Source organism: Erpetoichthys calabaricus, chromosome 14, assembly GCF_900747795.2.
Source record: "Erpetoichthys calabaricus chromosome 14, fErpCal1.3, whole genome shotgun sequence".
In the NCBI taxonomy this organism is placed as follows: Eukaryota; Metazoa; Chordata; class Cladistia; order Polypteriformes; family Polypteridae; genus Erpetoichthys; species Erpetoichthys calabaricus.
This window is the reverse complement of record NC_041407.2, coordinates 111,163,770-111,176,725: the sequence shown is the minus strand read 5'-3', so window position 1 is coordinate 111,176,725 and position 12,956 is coordinate 111,163,770. Positions and strand designations below refer to the sequence as shown.

The window sequence follows — 12,956 nt, the reverse complement described above, 5'->3', positions numbered from 1 at the left end:
ATAAAAATAAAAGCTGACTGATGGCTACCGTGTTATCAATATGAAGAAAAGGGGAAAGAAAAGGCAACAGTCACTCGCTGTCACACACGTTTAAACATCGCCACTCCACACTTACCACCACAAAAAGAACTTTACAGTCACAGCACATTCTAATGCCACTAACACACACTTTTAAAACAATGGAGAAGGCAGGCCAAGGACAAGGATTGGCAGTGATGGCTAAAAGAAAAGGAGCAGACAAGCATGTGAGCAAAAAAGCGGAAGGCACACCTCTGAGGGGAAAGGGGGCACAGAAACGTAACGCCACTGCGTAGATTCAGACGTCTCCTCCTGGGATGGCAAAGTGAAGGGTTTTTCATTGAGACCCAAATCAAAGGTGTAAAGCAAAAGTGGGGGGAATTGGGTTGCAGTAGAAGGCTTAAGGCATAGAAAACTGAACCTCTAAAGGCACATCGCCTCAATATGGGCAAAGACCTCAGTGGAGCTTAATGAGAGACACATGTGGAACAGCAAAGCAAGCTGGTGAAGAAAAAAAAAAGAAAAAAATCAATAGAAGCCAATCACGAGCCAGGAAGGAAAGAGCGCAGTCCAATTTACGAGCACACTCTGCTGGCCACGTCATACCCCAGGCATGTACTCCATGAAGATGGTCAACGTCCTCTCGGCTCGGTCCCTCAGGCAGCCATAATACTGTACAATCCGCTCATGTCGTAAATTCTTCAGTAACTGGATCTCACACTCCAGAGCGCTCACCTCCTGACAAGAGAAGGAGTAAGATTAACCAAGCAGGATCCTAATCTGTTTAAAACAGCTAAAAAAAAAAGACAGAGAGAGAGAAAAACAAAAGGCGGCCATCTGCTTATCACCATGCTGGAAAAGCTAAAACCAAACATGAGAACGAACTAGGGCCACCGACTATTCCTGCTCTACTTTCCCCCTTACTTGCCTAGGCCTTCCACCGGAAATGACAGAATTAGTGTGCTGAGCGGCAGACAGGAAGCAGCTTTCAAGTAAAAAAAACAAACAAAACCCCATCACGGACTCACACACACACACCGGTCAAGCAGCATCAGAACACTCCGGGCTGCCAGGCTGTCACCCACGTGGACCAGGACGGACATGGCACTTACTGTAACGGACTCGATATCAAAGTGAAGGGGCTGAAGGGCTAGGGAGCCAGACAGGAAGGAGTAACAAGCGCTACAGCAGGAGCTCCGATTGTTTGAAGAGGAGGGAGAAGACTTTTGCTTCATTTTGATCCCTGTGTCCCTCCCTGACTGCTCCGGTGTGCAAATGGTCTGAATTTTGTTCATTTCTACATCACTCGGTCCGTCAGTCAGTCTGCTTTAATTCTGGTTGCTCTTTCCTATTCTTCAAGGCATGGGGTGCTCAGCTGTCCACAGCAGTAAGAGTGACTTGCTTTGTGTAGACAACACACAGAGGTCTTTCCATATGTGAATCACACCAGGATGCACTGCCATAAGGGCAATTCACTTAAAACTGCAGTGACATCGGTGTGCCATTAAGCTCATGAAAGTTCTTGCCCACATAATGTTCATGTCCAAGGATTGCGGCAAGCTAACTCCACTTAACTGGAGAGCGGAACTATGTGAATGAATTAAATGATGGGACATTGCTGGAGGATCGTCCTCCAGGTTTCAGTGGTCTCTTCCCAACACCCCTACTCCATTACCGCGAGTCCCTGCTCAGTAAGGAAGGCGACTCAACTCTCCTTTACCCTTCCCGCCCCCAACATTACTTCATACTCACTTTGCTGGTTTCCGGGCTCTCTGGATCAAACTGTACTTGCTTAGCGGCGAGCTCCCGGCCCGTGTCCACATCATAGCACAGGTAGACACGTCCAAAGGCTCCTTGTCCAAGCAGTTTCCCTCTTCGCCAGTTAAGTGGGGCACTGGGGGCTGAAAACAGGACACAGAACACACATACGTTTATCAGTCCAACACAGACACACAGAACAGGACAACAGGTGCTGGTGTTTCACTTTGGTTTACAAAATTCGTTTTGGATGCTTGCTTGGGTAGATTTCATCTTCTTCTTGCCTGACCAGCACTTGTCTACGTCGTCGTCTTTTGGATTTCAGCCCTATCATGCAAGGCATTTCTTAACTTATTTCCTAACTCTGACAAAGCAGCCTTTATGCAATACTTGTTTCAAACTGAGAGCCGGCAGCCTGCAGCTTTAGTAGATATACTCAACAGCACCTTTACTACTCTTCACAGGAAAAGACGTCTGCTACGTTTTTGCCTCTAAGAATCAAAAGAATCCCCAAGCAAAACCAATCTGTCACATTCCGAGATTATGCGCAGTCGTGCGGCAGGACTTACACTTTGTTGGGATGTTTCTCTCCTGCACGCTGAGAGTGTTCTCACTGTCTGCACTCCGTAGGCGCACTCGGCCATCTTTGTACTGCACCGCTAGGCCCAGGTTTTCTCCATTGGTGCTCAGGCAGCGGCTGGAGGGGACCAGCGTGAAGAGGTTGCCCTGCTGTCTTCGAATCCGAGGGAATGTCCTGCGACCTGAAGGAACATCAAAGCACGCTTCCTTTTAGAAGACTCCTTGGCATCTCAGAGCATTCAAAAATGACAAATGTAAAATATGACTTGAAGAAAGAAAATACAAAAAAAGAAAGTAAAACAAAACCAAAATCAGACCATGCGACAGAGACTTGACATCTACCAACAAACAGCAGGATGTCCATTATAGTTGCCTTTTTTCCTGGGGCCTTTCCCTCTTTTCACCAAGCTGCATCTCCTGCTGCTAGGGAATTTCTCTTACGATCAGCGGCTTGTTAATTTAAAAGTAAGCAGACAGTTTCTGCTCATGAGTGATCTTCATGGAATTTCTACTTCTGATTCCAGCCTTTCTAATGTTTTTCATACCATCCGAGTTTCCAGCACTTACCTTGGATTTCTCCATAATTTGCTTTAGCCCGTTCTGAACATTATGTTCACTTCATGTATCAGCCTTAGCTAAATGATAACATCTTCATTTTTATCCTACATGCATGTCTCCAATTCTAGAAACAAATATGAAGCCATGCCACCATTTCCTTTAACCTTTCATGGTCAGCCCATTCAATGGAAGTCTGTCTTCAGAGATGCTGAGAATTATAAAATAGCTATGGAGCACAAGACTGAGCAGCACCGTAATAAGCTGTGGCAACAAGCTGCTCCTGGCCATGCCTACCCCAGAGGCTATTCTTGATGGCACTTCTAGCAACAACATAACCTGCTTCAGCAGACACCTGGCACACCAGACCTGGCGTTTGTTTTACTGCTCAGTCTTAAAACTGAAATTCACCCAAAGCGTACAAAACCACCAGGGCTCAGACAGCATGAATTAACAGTGTTAATTAGGTGACAATGGCAGCTGAAATGACAAAAAGCAGAGGTGGCGCAGTGGTAGTGCTGCTGCTTTGCAGTAAGGAGACTGTGGGTTTGCATCCCGGGTCCTCCCTGTGTGGAGAGCTCTTTGAGTAGCGAGAAAAGCGCTATATAAATATAAAGAATTATTATTATCATTGTTATGGAGAGTCTAGCCAGCAATGGCCACTTAACACACTCACGTTTAATAATCATCAAGCTCAAAGTGCACCACATTGAACTTGGCCAAGTTTTCTTAAAGTTACCTAAACTGCCGAGGAATGACCACTCATCTTCTGCTTGTGCATCAGAGGACTCTTAAAGGCTAGCACATGAAAAGGAAGCATGACTGGTTCACTTCAACATGTTACCTACCATCATTGTAATCCTTGTTCTGTAAGGACATGTGGTACCGACGAGGATAGGTGCCTCCTTTGCCCGCTTTGTCGTAGATCTGGTTTTCCCGATCTGCAGGGAAAGGGGAGATTGTTTAATAAATAATGCACAGATCTCACCTGATTACAATTCTACGGGACCTTTATCTTTTAGGAAATTCAACAAATATAGGAACATCACACACTACAGAGACCAACAAGTCATCCAGAAACTGAAACTTCATTGGAATTAGAAGAGAGCCACCCAGTCTTCAAATATTCACCTGCTGACTACATATGGGTGAACTGGAAAGCTTTGGCTTATGTCAGAGGAGGACCACGGGAGTTAACAGTTGAGCAACAGCAGCTAACAGCGAGGGTAAGATAAGAGAACTGCGTGCGTCCATATCTGTTCCTTCTTTCATTTGAAACTTCTGCAATTTCGGCTTTCTTACACCATGCATATCCATTATATTTAAATGTCAGCATGGGTTGCTTCTCATGACGACTACCTTGGCTTGTTCAGCGAGTTCTGATCTTGCATAAGCAGTGACAATGAATGCTACCATAATTTCATTTAGATTTGATAGACATGCGAGGTAGTGCAGCAGTCTCACCTGGGAATTCTTGCCGGTTGTCTGGATAGCTCTGGGCCCGGGACATTCGTGATTTCCTAAAAGATGGACTACAAAAAAAAAAAAAAAAACTGAGTAAAGCCACCCTGTGGAACATGTCACTTCAAGCACCACTATATATTGAGGAGTCCAAATCCCCATTTCTGAATTATGGTCAACCTTTTAACCATCTTCATCCACTTCAACGCTGATTAACAGACTGACTGCTCTCGCGTGTTCTTCTGTCTCGATACACTCACTTTGTGACAAACAAACATTTTCTAACAACGCTCTCAACCCACTGGTTTACCTGGTAGGAGTCTAGCATATGAATCCAAAATGCAGAGTGCCACTCAATTTCAAAACTCAGTAATAAAAGCTACAAGAACCACCTTCAGCCTACCAAGAGAAATCATCAAGTGCTATGTGATCAGCACTATCACTGGCATTGCTGTGCCAGCACTTCAGGACAACCGCATGACCACCTTGTCCCAAAACCAAACAGGTATTAACAAGAAGATGGTCCGTCTCTGGTGCTCAAACAGCCTCCACTCATCTGGGAAGGAGCTCCACCACATTTTTGAACTCATTTCCATGCAGACACAAGGGCATTAGTGTGGTTGGGCACGGACGTCGGGTGATAAGGCCTGCTTCACAGCTGGCATTCCAATTCATCCCAACAGTGTTTGGATGGGTTAAGGTCATGGGCCCTGTGAAGGCCTTTTAAGCTGTATGACATCAATATTTACACCATTTCTGTAAGGAGTGCAGTTTTTGCACAGGGAACTGATTGGTTCGCCCAACCGCCAGATAGTGAAGTGTGATCCATCACTCCGGAGAACACTTTCACTGTCCAATGGCGGCGCGCTTTACACCACTCCAGTCAGTGCTTGGCAATGCAAAGGACAATCTTAGACGTGTGCCTGGCTGCTAGGCCATGCAAACCCATTTCAGGAAGCTCTTGGACTGTTCTTGAGATGATTTTGCTTCCTGAGGCAGTCTGGAACTTGAAAGTGAATGAAAAAAGGATTTTTACGTGCCATGTGCTTCAGCACTCGGCGGTTCTGTTTTGAGAAGCTCGAGTGGCTTTCCACTTCATGGCTAACCTGTTATCGCCTCTAGATCATTCCATTTCACAGTAACAGCACTCCCAGTTGACTCGGGCAGTCCTAGCAGGGCGAGCAATTTGACAATCTAATATGTTGGCAAGGTGGAATCATACGACAGTGCCATGTTGAAAGCCACAGAGCTCTTCAGTGCAACCCATTCTACAGCCAGTGTTTGTCTACTGAAAGTTATGGCTGGCTAGATGCTTCATTTCATGGATGAGGTATCAATAGCCAAACCCACTAATTACCAGTGGTGCCCACATATTTTGGCCATGGAGCACTTTGTATATTTGAACAGGTACACCTCAGAGCAACTTAATAACCCAAAAGAAAAAACAAATTAAGTTGAAACTTTTGGTTTTTGGGGGTGGGGTGGAGAAGAACAAAAGAAAAGAGAGAGAGAGAGTGAGCGAGAGAGAGAGAGAGTGTGAGAGAGAGCGTGAGAGAGACAAAACTAAAAATGTTAAACAAAGGGAGTAAAAACAAAGGAACTGAAAGATAAACAGAGAGAGAGTGACAGCACAGCCCTGACTGGCCTACTGGCTACCACAAGGCCTGCACCCTCACACACTCTTTCAGCCAGCTGCAGGCTCTCATCTCCGAGGGTATCCTCTTGCTTTAAACAATGCTGTCCTTCCCTTGTCCTGGGCCATTCCATATTAGCATTCTGCGCCTGGCACACTCTGATTATGCATATATACCTGCCACCATGTTAGAATACACTGCTTTCTTCCTCCACTATTACCACTTTAAAAAAAGTCTTCAAACATCAATACTTGGACATTTTCAAGTAATTTTATGACAAGATTTTTCTCAGACAGAAAAAAAAACCCCCACTTGGCATACCACAACTAATAAAAAGACGCACTAGCATTGGTGCGAGACACTGGCACTCCAAACCAGCATGTAATTCATTTTATTTGAAACATCCATAAAGCTGAATGAGTAAACTCAAAATGCGACAACTTAGCTTACCATGAGGATTAACAGTTCAGTCATTTCCAGTTCTGTGTCTTTTGTAAACTTTAATGAACCCTAGAAGTACCCACACACGGCATATTTCCATGCTATTATGAAAATGATCTCATAAACGTTCATGACATTGTGTAATTTAGATCGAAGTAAACTCTTTAAACCAAGTGCCTTACAGCGGCTATGAAGTTAACATATTAGAAAAGTTCTTCGTTGTTTTATTTGCACATGGGGGGGAAATTATTTGGTGGTTTTGCATTTTTCAGTTCCCTTTAGATGTCAGAAAACTTAAATATTCAAATATTTAACTTAAATTCAGATGGCCAGGGAGTCTGGCTCCCCTCTACACACTTAAATATATCGACCTCTGTCACCAAAACTTACCTATCCACGGAGCGGTCAAGCGACTGGCAGCTTCCGGATACAGAGTTCTCTGCGCTGCTCAGGGGGTCCAACATCTGTGGGATAGATCAGAGTCATAATCTCTATAATGTATCGGCACAAGCACTAATGGTGGCCTTATAAGCTCAGCAGAGTTAAGGGCAGGCAACCAAAACCACAGCAACAGGTGATCAGGGAAGTTTAGGCCGCACAAATTGGTTCTTTCTTTGCTATAAAATTCAAGGCATCTTTTCCCAATGCCCACCGACAGCCTGCCCAAATCCTCCCCTTTCTTCTCCACAGTAGATGCCTCTATTCGCTGCTTTCGCACGCACATCTGAAGAAATGAGCACATTTTTTAACTTGCACAGAGAATTTTAGTCTTTCAGTATCTTAGGGAAACAACACAACTACGATAAGTTTAGAAAATCTCTCATTTGTGTGGTCAAAATTGGGCAATCGTCACACTTCAAATTTAAATGTCAGTTAGAACTGTCACTGGAGATTCACGCGGAATTTGCAGGAAGCAGTGATAATTCACCACCTTCAGCCAAGACAGCCGCTGGCAGCAGAGGAGGACTAAAAGGTACCCGGCTGAGGCAGCAGCAGCAATCACAGCACATGAAATGCTGCACACTATCAGCTTCTATTTCCACAATGGCAGATAACATCTTTTGGCCAACATTAGAAGAGGAAATGCAGGAAAAAGCTAGGCCGAGATAAAAACCCTGACTTCAGAAGTTACATCTACTAAAATAAAGTACAATAAAAGCTGTCAAATGGAACTCCTGCACACAGACAGGACAACGCATGGAGTCCTTTCACTAAATTACCAGGATTCTACCAGTCCCACCTCGTTTTTCTTTCGGTTTCCTGCCAGTTTACAACACGCTGCATTTGTGAGAGTAAATGGCATCTTCTGTTGGCAGCCTCAGGGATGCAAGCGTTGCCACGAGCTCAGCTTAGTGGTTATTTGGACCACTCCATCGACTGAGCAGCTCGGACAGGCTCACTCCGTCTCTCTTACACTTCAGTCCAAGCGACTCACACTTGAGTGCACTCGGTTTTCTTTTTTTAACCGTTGTTTTGTGACATGTGCCACCTTGAAAGATAATAAACTAAACACACTGCAGGCCTCAGCTTCCCCTCCATTTATCACGCCACTTAAATTGAAGGAAATCACTCTGATCTTTGTGTTGGTAAGAGTGGGATGATGATGACAAAGTGGAGGTCAGTTCACAAATAGGCTCACGCATGTTATAAAGGGAGAGCGGCTGCTGCATATTGTTAAGCTGGCATCACTTGTTAACCTGCCCACCAGTTTTGATGACAACGGCACCAATCAATTCAAAACGCTTTGCCTTGTCGTGGTGATGCACTCAGCACTGGTCTCTCTCCATAGCAGGTTCAGAACGCACACACTGGTTATACTCACACACTGGTCGCTGGTTTCAGGGATGAACTCTCCTTCACTGTTGATGCTGGTGTAAGACCCCTGCCGTGCGATACGCTGTTGCCTTTCAGGTACGTAACCAGGAGGAGGGGAACTGCGACCAGTGTTTTGTGAACCTGTGCAAACAAGACAGGCATTGATTAAACTTGCATTAGCAGTAACAGCAGAGTGAAATAATTCAGACTCGTATGTCCAGCCAACACATTGTCAGTGTCTGATAAACAAAAATGGAGCGAAGTACGCTACTGTAGGATACGATTTACCTCTGAAGAACCAACTACTAGGATTGACTCAGGTTTCACAGGACCCTGAACTGCATGTACAAGGTTCAAGGAAGACAGAGGGGTCATATTAAAAATAAAGGACACAAGCGGGCAGCCACCAGTCAGTCCAAATGTACTTCGCCATCTTCTAGTCTATGCCAGTATCTTAGCCTGACACCTGGTGACCAGCTCTGTCTACGAGGCAGTGACATTTGTTTCTAATTCACACAGGCCTCTTTGTGAAATCCACACTTCCCCTTGTGTAACACCGCTGATGAGTGTGCATTTTGTCATTTAGCTGTAAGCATGCATTGGGACACTATAAAGATGAACATCTGCAACTAAACATCCGTCACATTTAACTTCTTAATGTGCTACTTGACACCAGCGTTAGCCAAAAATACTTTTTCTTGCTACTTTAAGGAAGAAATTCAGTTTGCGCACGGAGGTACAAAGGTCTGCTATAAGAATCTCAGATGTAATGATTTTCAGCAGCACTAGAGCGCTCAGCTTAGAGACAGCGATGAGCAGGTGGGCGACATCTTCAATGTGTAACGAGCTTACCTCCGTGTTCTCGGTTAGGCTTGTAACAAGATCTCACCCCCTAAAGTATCTGAACGATCACAAAATAGTAAGAAGAAATTCACAGCTCTGGAGTGGAAATTAAGAGCACGCTAAGCACGTTGCAGGCCGTAATTAATCAGCACGTGTAGTAATAAAGCTCGCACTGCGGTTTGTAATTCTTGGACTGTCACACGTAAGGCCAGGGAGAGCAGGACAGGCAGCTGTGGTGTCCTAAGGTGTACCCTTCTTATTTCAAGCATGGCTTTGAGGATACGACAACGCAGAACTGCACACAATTACCGGCAGAGAGTCATCGTGTATGGGATTAGAACAGAAGCAACAACGTTGGTAATGAAAGCTTGAATTTGGAATTTGTGTAATAATTTGACTTCCTGTTCTTCTTGTATTAGTGTTGCTAGATTCACCTCCTTTCAAATTACCATTACCTGGACTTGCAGCATCATGGCATTAGACTAGAAAACAATTATTGCTGACCTTTCGAGGGGTGCCATTTAACAGGACTTTCACTTTCCCTCCCCCTCGTCCCCCTACAATGAAAGCTGCATTCTTGCTATCTGACTGGCAGGGGTCCAGTCGCTATTGTAGGGAGGCCGCCAGTGCTGATCAGGAAAGGGAAGTGGTTCTGAGTCTCTGTATATCAAAGGAAGTTAACAGGAAAACAAAGGCTGTCAGCAGCCATGGGGCAGAGAGAAAGCTGGACAGTGCTTCACAGCAATCCACTCCGAGACCTTATCTCACTTTCAGACGCTTCTCCTTGATTTGGCTCGATCACTAAACTTTCCAAACCTCAGCTAAGAGCTCAAAAAAAAAAAATCAACTACAAAGTAAACTTTACATATATTTTTAGTCGCAGAATGAAAGCTAAGAGAATGATGCTTTAATTTCCATTATGTTGTTAAACCTGGTTAACATATCCCAGCAGCATCAGCACTGGGCAGGGAGCAAGTGCATTACAGATGAACTCCGAACACCGGCACCATGGGACAACAGCACTAACCACCGCTCCACAGTGCTGCCTCATTTCCATTGTGTGCACTGCAAACATCTGGCCAAGCACCAGAAGAGATGGCAAAGGAGCTCGGTGACAAGAATGAAGGTGGACACTGTGGGTTTAAACTGGTCCCAGTAACAAGTGGGCCTCCATTCATTTATAAGACTTACTGTTTTGGTTGCTCTGTAGATCTGCAGAGTGTAAAATGATCTGTCTGGGTTAGGTTATTTATGGTGGCCTGCAAACGTTTGTGCCCCCTTAACGTAAAATGTCTTACTGCGAACTGTGAAAGGAGCAGAAGATGACCTGATCACCACAAGGCATCAGAAGTTAAAAAGACGACACATTTAAGATTTTAAGCAAGTCCCCGACATGGTTAGTACTTAGTAAGCCCCCTTTTGGTGAGTATCACAGCTTATAAATGCTTTTTGTGGCCCTCCAAGAGTACAAGTCACAGGAGGGTCTGCTCCAGCTTTATAAACACACTGGTGAGCCCTCATCTGGAGTCCTGGTGCAGTTTGGGTCTCCGGGCTACAAAAAGGACATAGCAGCACTAGAAAGGGTCCAGAGAAGAGCGAGTGGGCTGATTACGGGGGGCTACAGGGGATGAGTTATGAGGAAAGATTAAAAGAGCTGAGCCTGAAGGAGAGGAAGAGGAGACTTGGCTGAAGTGGTTTTTTTTTCTTTATTTCACCTTATACAATTTCTTGTATTAGGAATTTGTTAGTTTTCGCATAACCCTTGGGGTCGGAGCGCAGGGTCAGCCATTGTACAGCCAGCGCCCCTGGAGCAATTACAGGTCAAGGGTCTTGCTCAAGGGCCCAGCAGAGTAAGATCTCTTTTTGCAGTGACGGGGATTCGAACCGGCAACCTTCGGGATACCAGCGCAGATCCTTAGCCTCAGAGCCACCACTCCGCCCAAGATGATGAAGGGAATTAGTCCAGTAGATCGAGACGGTGACTTTAAAATGAGTTCATCAAGATCACGGGGACACAGCTGGAAACTTGTGAAGGGGAAATTTCACACAAACATTAGGAAGTTTTTCTTAACATAGAGAATGACAGACATTTGGAATAAGCAACCAAGTAGTGTGGTAGACAGTAAGACGTTGGGGACTTTCAAAACTCGACTTGATGTTTTTTTGGAAGAAATAAGTGGACAGGACTGGCGAGCTTTGTTGGGCTGAATGGCCTGTTCTTGTCTAGATAGAACATTAGAACAATCTCATTCTTACTTTTAAGGTCTTTTCACCCACTCGTGCTTGCAAAGGGCTTCCAATTCTGTAATATTCTTGGGCCGTCTTGCATGCACCGCTGTTGAGGTCTCTCCACAGAAGATGTTTAGGTTGGTGGACTGCGAGGGCCACGGGAAACCGTCAGCGTGTGCCTCTTGAGGTGTTCCATTGTATATATGGAGGCGAGTTTCAGATCATTGACATGTTGTAGGGTCCATTCTCTTTGTAACGTCACCTTTTTTATACATACAGATGGTGCTATATGTTTGCTTCCAGAATTTGCTGCTATTTATTTGAATACATTCTTCCCTCTACCAACGACATGTTCCCTGTGCCACTGGCTGCAACACAAGTCCAAAGCTGATCGATCCGCCACCACGCTTAACAGTTGAGGTGGGTTCTTTTCTGGGAATGTGGCCCCCTTTTTTCTCCAAACAGACCTTTGCACATTGTGGCCAAAAAGTTCTATTTTGACTTCATCAGTCCATAGGACTGGTTTCCAAAATGCATCAGGCTTGTTTAGGGGTTCATCTGCTGACTTTTGGGTTTAGACACAGGAAAGGTTTTCTTCTTCTGCAGAGTCTACCATGAAGGTCGCATGAGTTGAGGTGTCACTGCACAGCAGAGTCGACGCCACCACCACGCCAGAGTCTGCTAAATCTTCCTGAAGGTCTTTTATACTCAAACGGGGAGCTTTTTAGTTGTCTTTCTAGCAATCCAACGAGCAGTTCTTTCAGAGTTTTTTTGGTCTTCCAGGCCTCAACTTGACCTGTACTGTTCTAATCAACTGCCATTTCTTAACATCTTTGCTATCTTGTCGCCGCCTTCTTTGTGAGCGTCACTTTTTTATTTTGTCAGAGTGGTAGGCAGCTGCTTAGAGGAGCCCATGGCTGCTGATTGTTGGGACGAGGTGTGAGTCGTCCGAGAATTTACACAGCTTTGGGGTTTCCCAATGATGACTGAACAAGCCATAGTACTAACGAGCTAATGAAGGTCTGAGACCACCTTGGGAAAAGTTATCTGAGACCTCAAATATCTTGGGAAGCCCAAACTTTTGCCTGGAGCTCCTTTCCTTTTGTTCCAGTGTACATTGTACAAAACAAAAACAACACACTAATCTGTAATAGAATACTGAGAAGAAATGCGTCGTCATCTTTAACTCAATGCCTTGTGGTGGGTGAGCAGTCTCTCTCTTCTGCTCACTTCGCAGTAAGAGACAATTTAAGCCAGGGGGCCCAAACATTTGCAGACCACAGTAGTTGAAGTGTTCAGGCAGCTTTCATCAGCCCACATTGTGTCTGTTGTCATGAACTCCTCCGTCCGCGCTGAAACAGACTGATGCGCTCAAGGCACACGGACATCAACACTCAAGTGCGAGTTGGAACTCAGCAGGCTGCTTCACTGAACACGACGTTGTATAAAAATGAAGAGCCTCTCTTTTTTAAACAGGGAGAGAACGCTGCACAGACTCATTTTGCAGGCATCATGTCTTTATTGCAGGCTTTGTAAATAATCAAAGGATATAAGAATGAACAGCTGACAACTGTCATTTCTGTTAGGTCTTCACTCTCAATGCACCGAGAAATTACCTTCTTT

At 45.0% G+C, this 12,956-nt stretch overlaps 1 protein-coding gene across 1 annotated transcript in view; it reads right to left on the bottom strand.

The window, feature by feature from the left end:
* Nucleotides 1–12,956, bottom strand: part of map3k3 (mitogen-activated protein kinase kinase kinase 3) — a 70,853-nt gene that overhangs the window by 8,721 nt on the left and 49,176 nt on the right. Inside the window, exons 8-14 of the mRNA XM_028819897.2 lie at nucleotides 8,269–8,402; nucleotides 6,837–6,910; nucleotides 4,375–4,442; nucleotides 3,759–3,851; nucleotides 2,346–2,537; nucleotides 1,771–1,919; nucleotides 625–756 (exon numbers count right to left, since the gene is read on the bottom strand). Coding sequence (XP_028675730.1) covers nucleotides 625–756; nucleotides 1,771–1,919; nucleotides 2,346–2,537; nucleotides 3,759–3,851; nucleotides 4,375–4,442; nucleotides 6,837–6,910; nucleotides 8,269–8,402 — 842 coding nt within the window. The remainder of the gene's footprint in view (nucleotides 1–624; nucleotides 757–1,770; nucleotides 1,920–2,345; nucleotides 2,538–3,758; nucleotides 3,852–4,374; nucleotides 4,443–6,836; nucleotides 6,911–8,268; nucleotides 8,403–12,956) is intronic.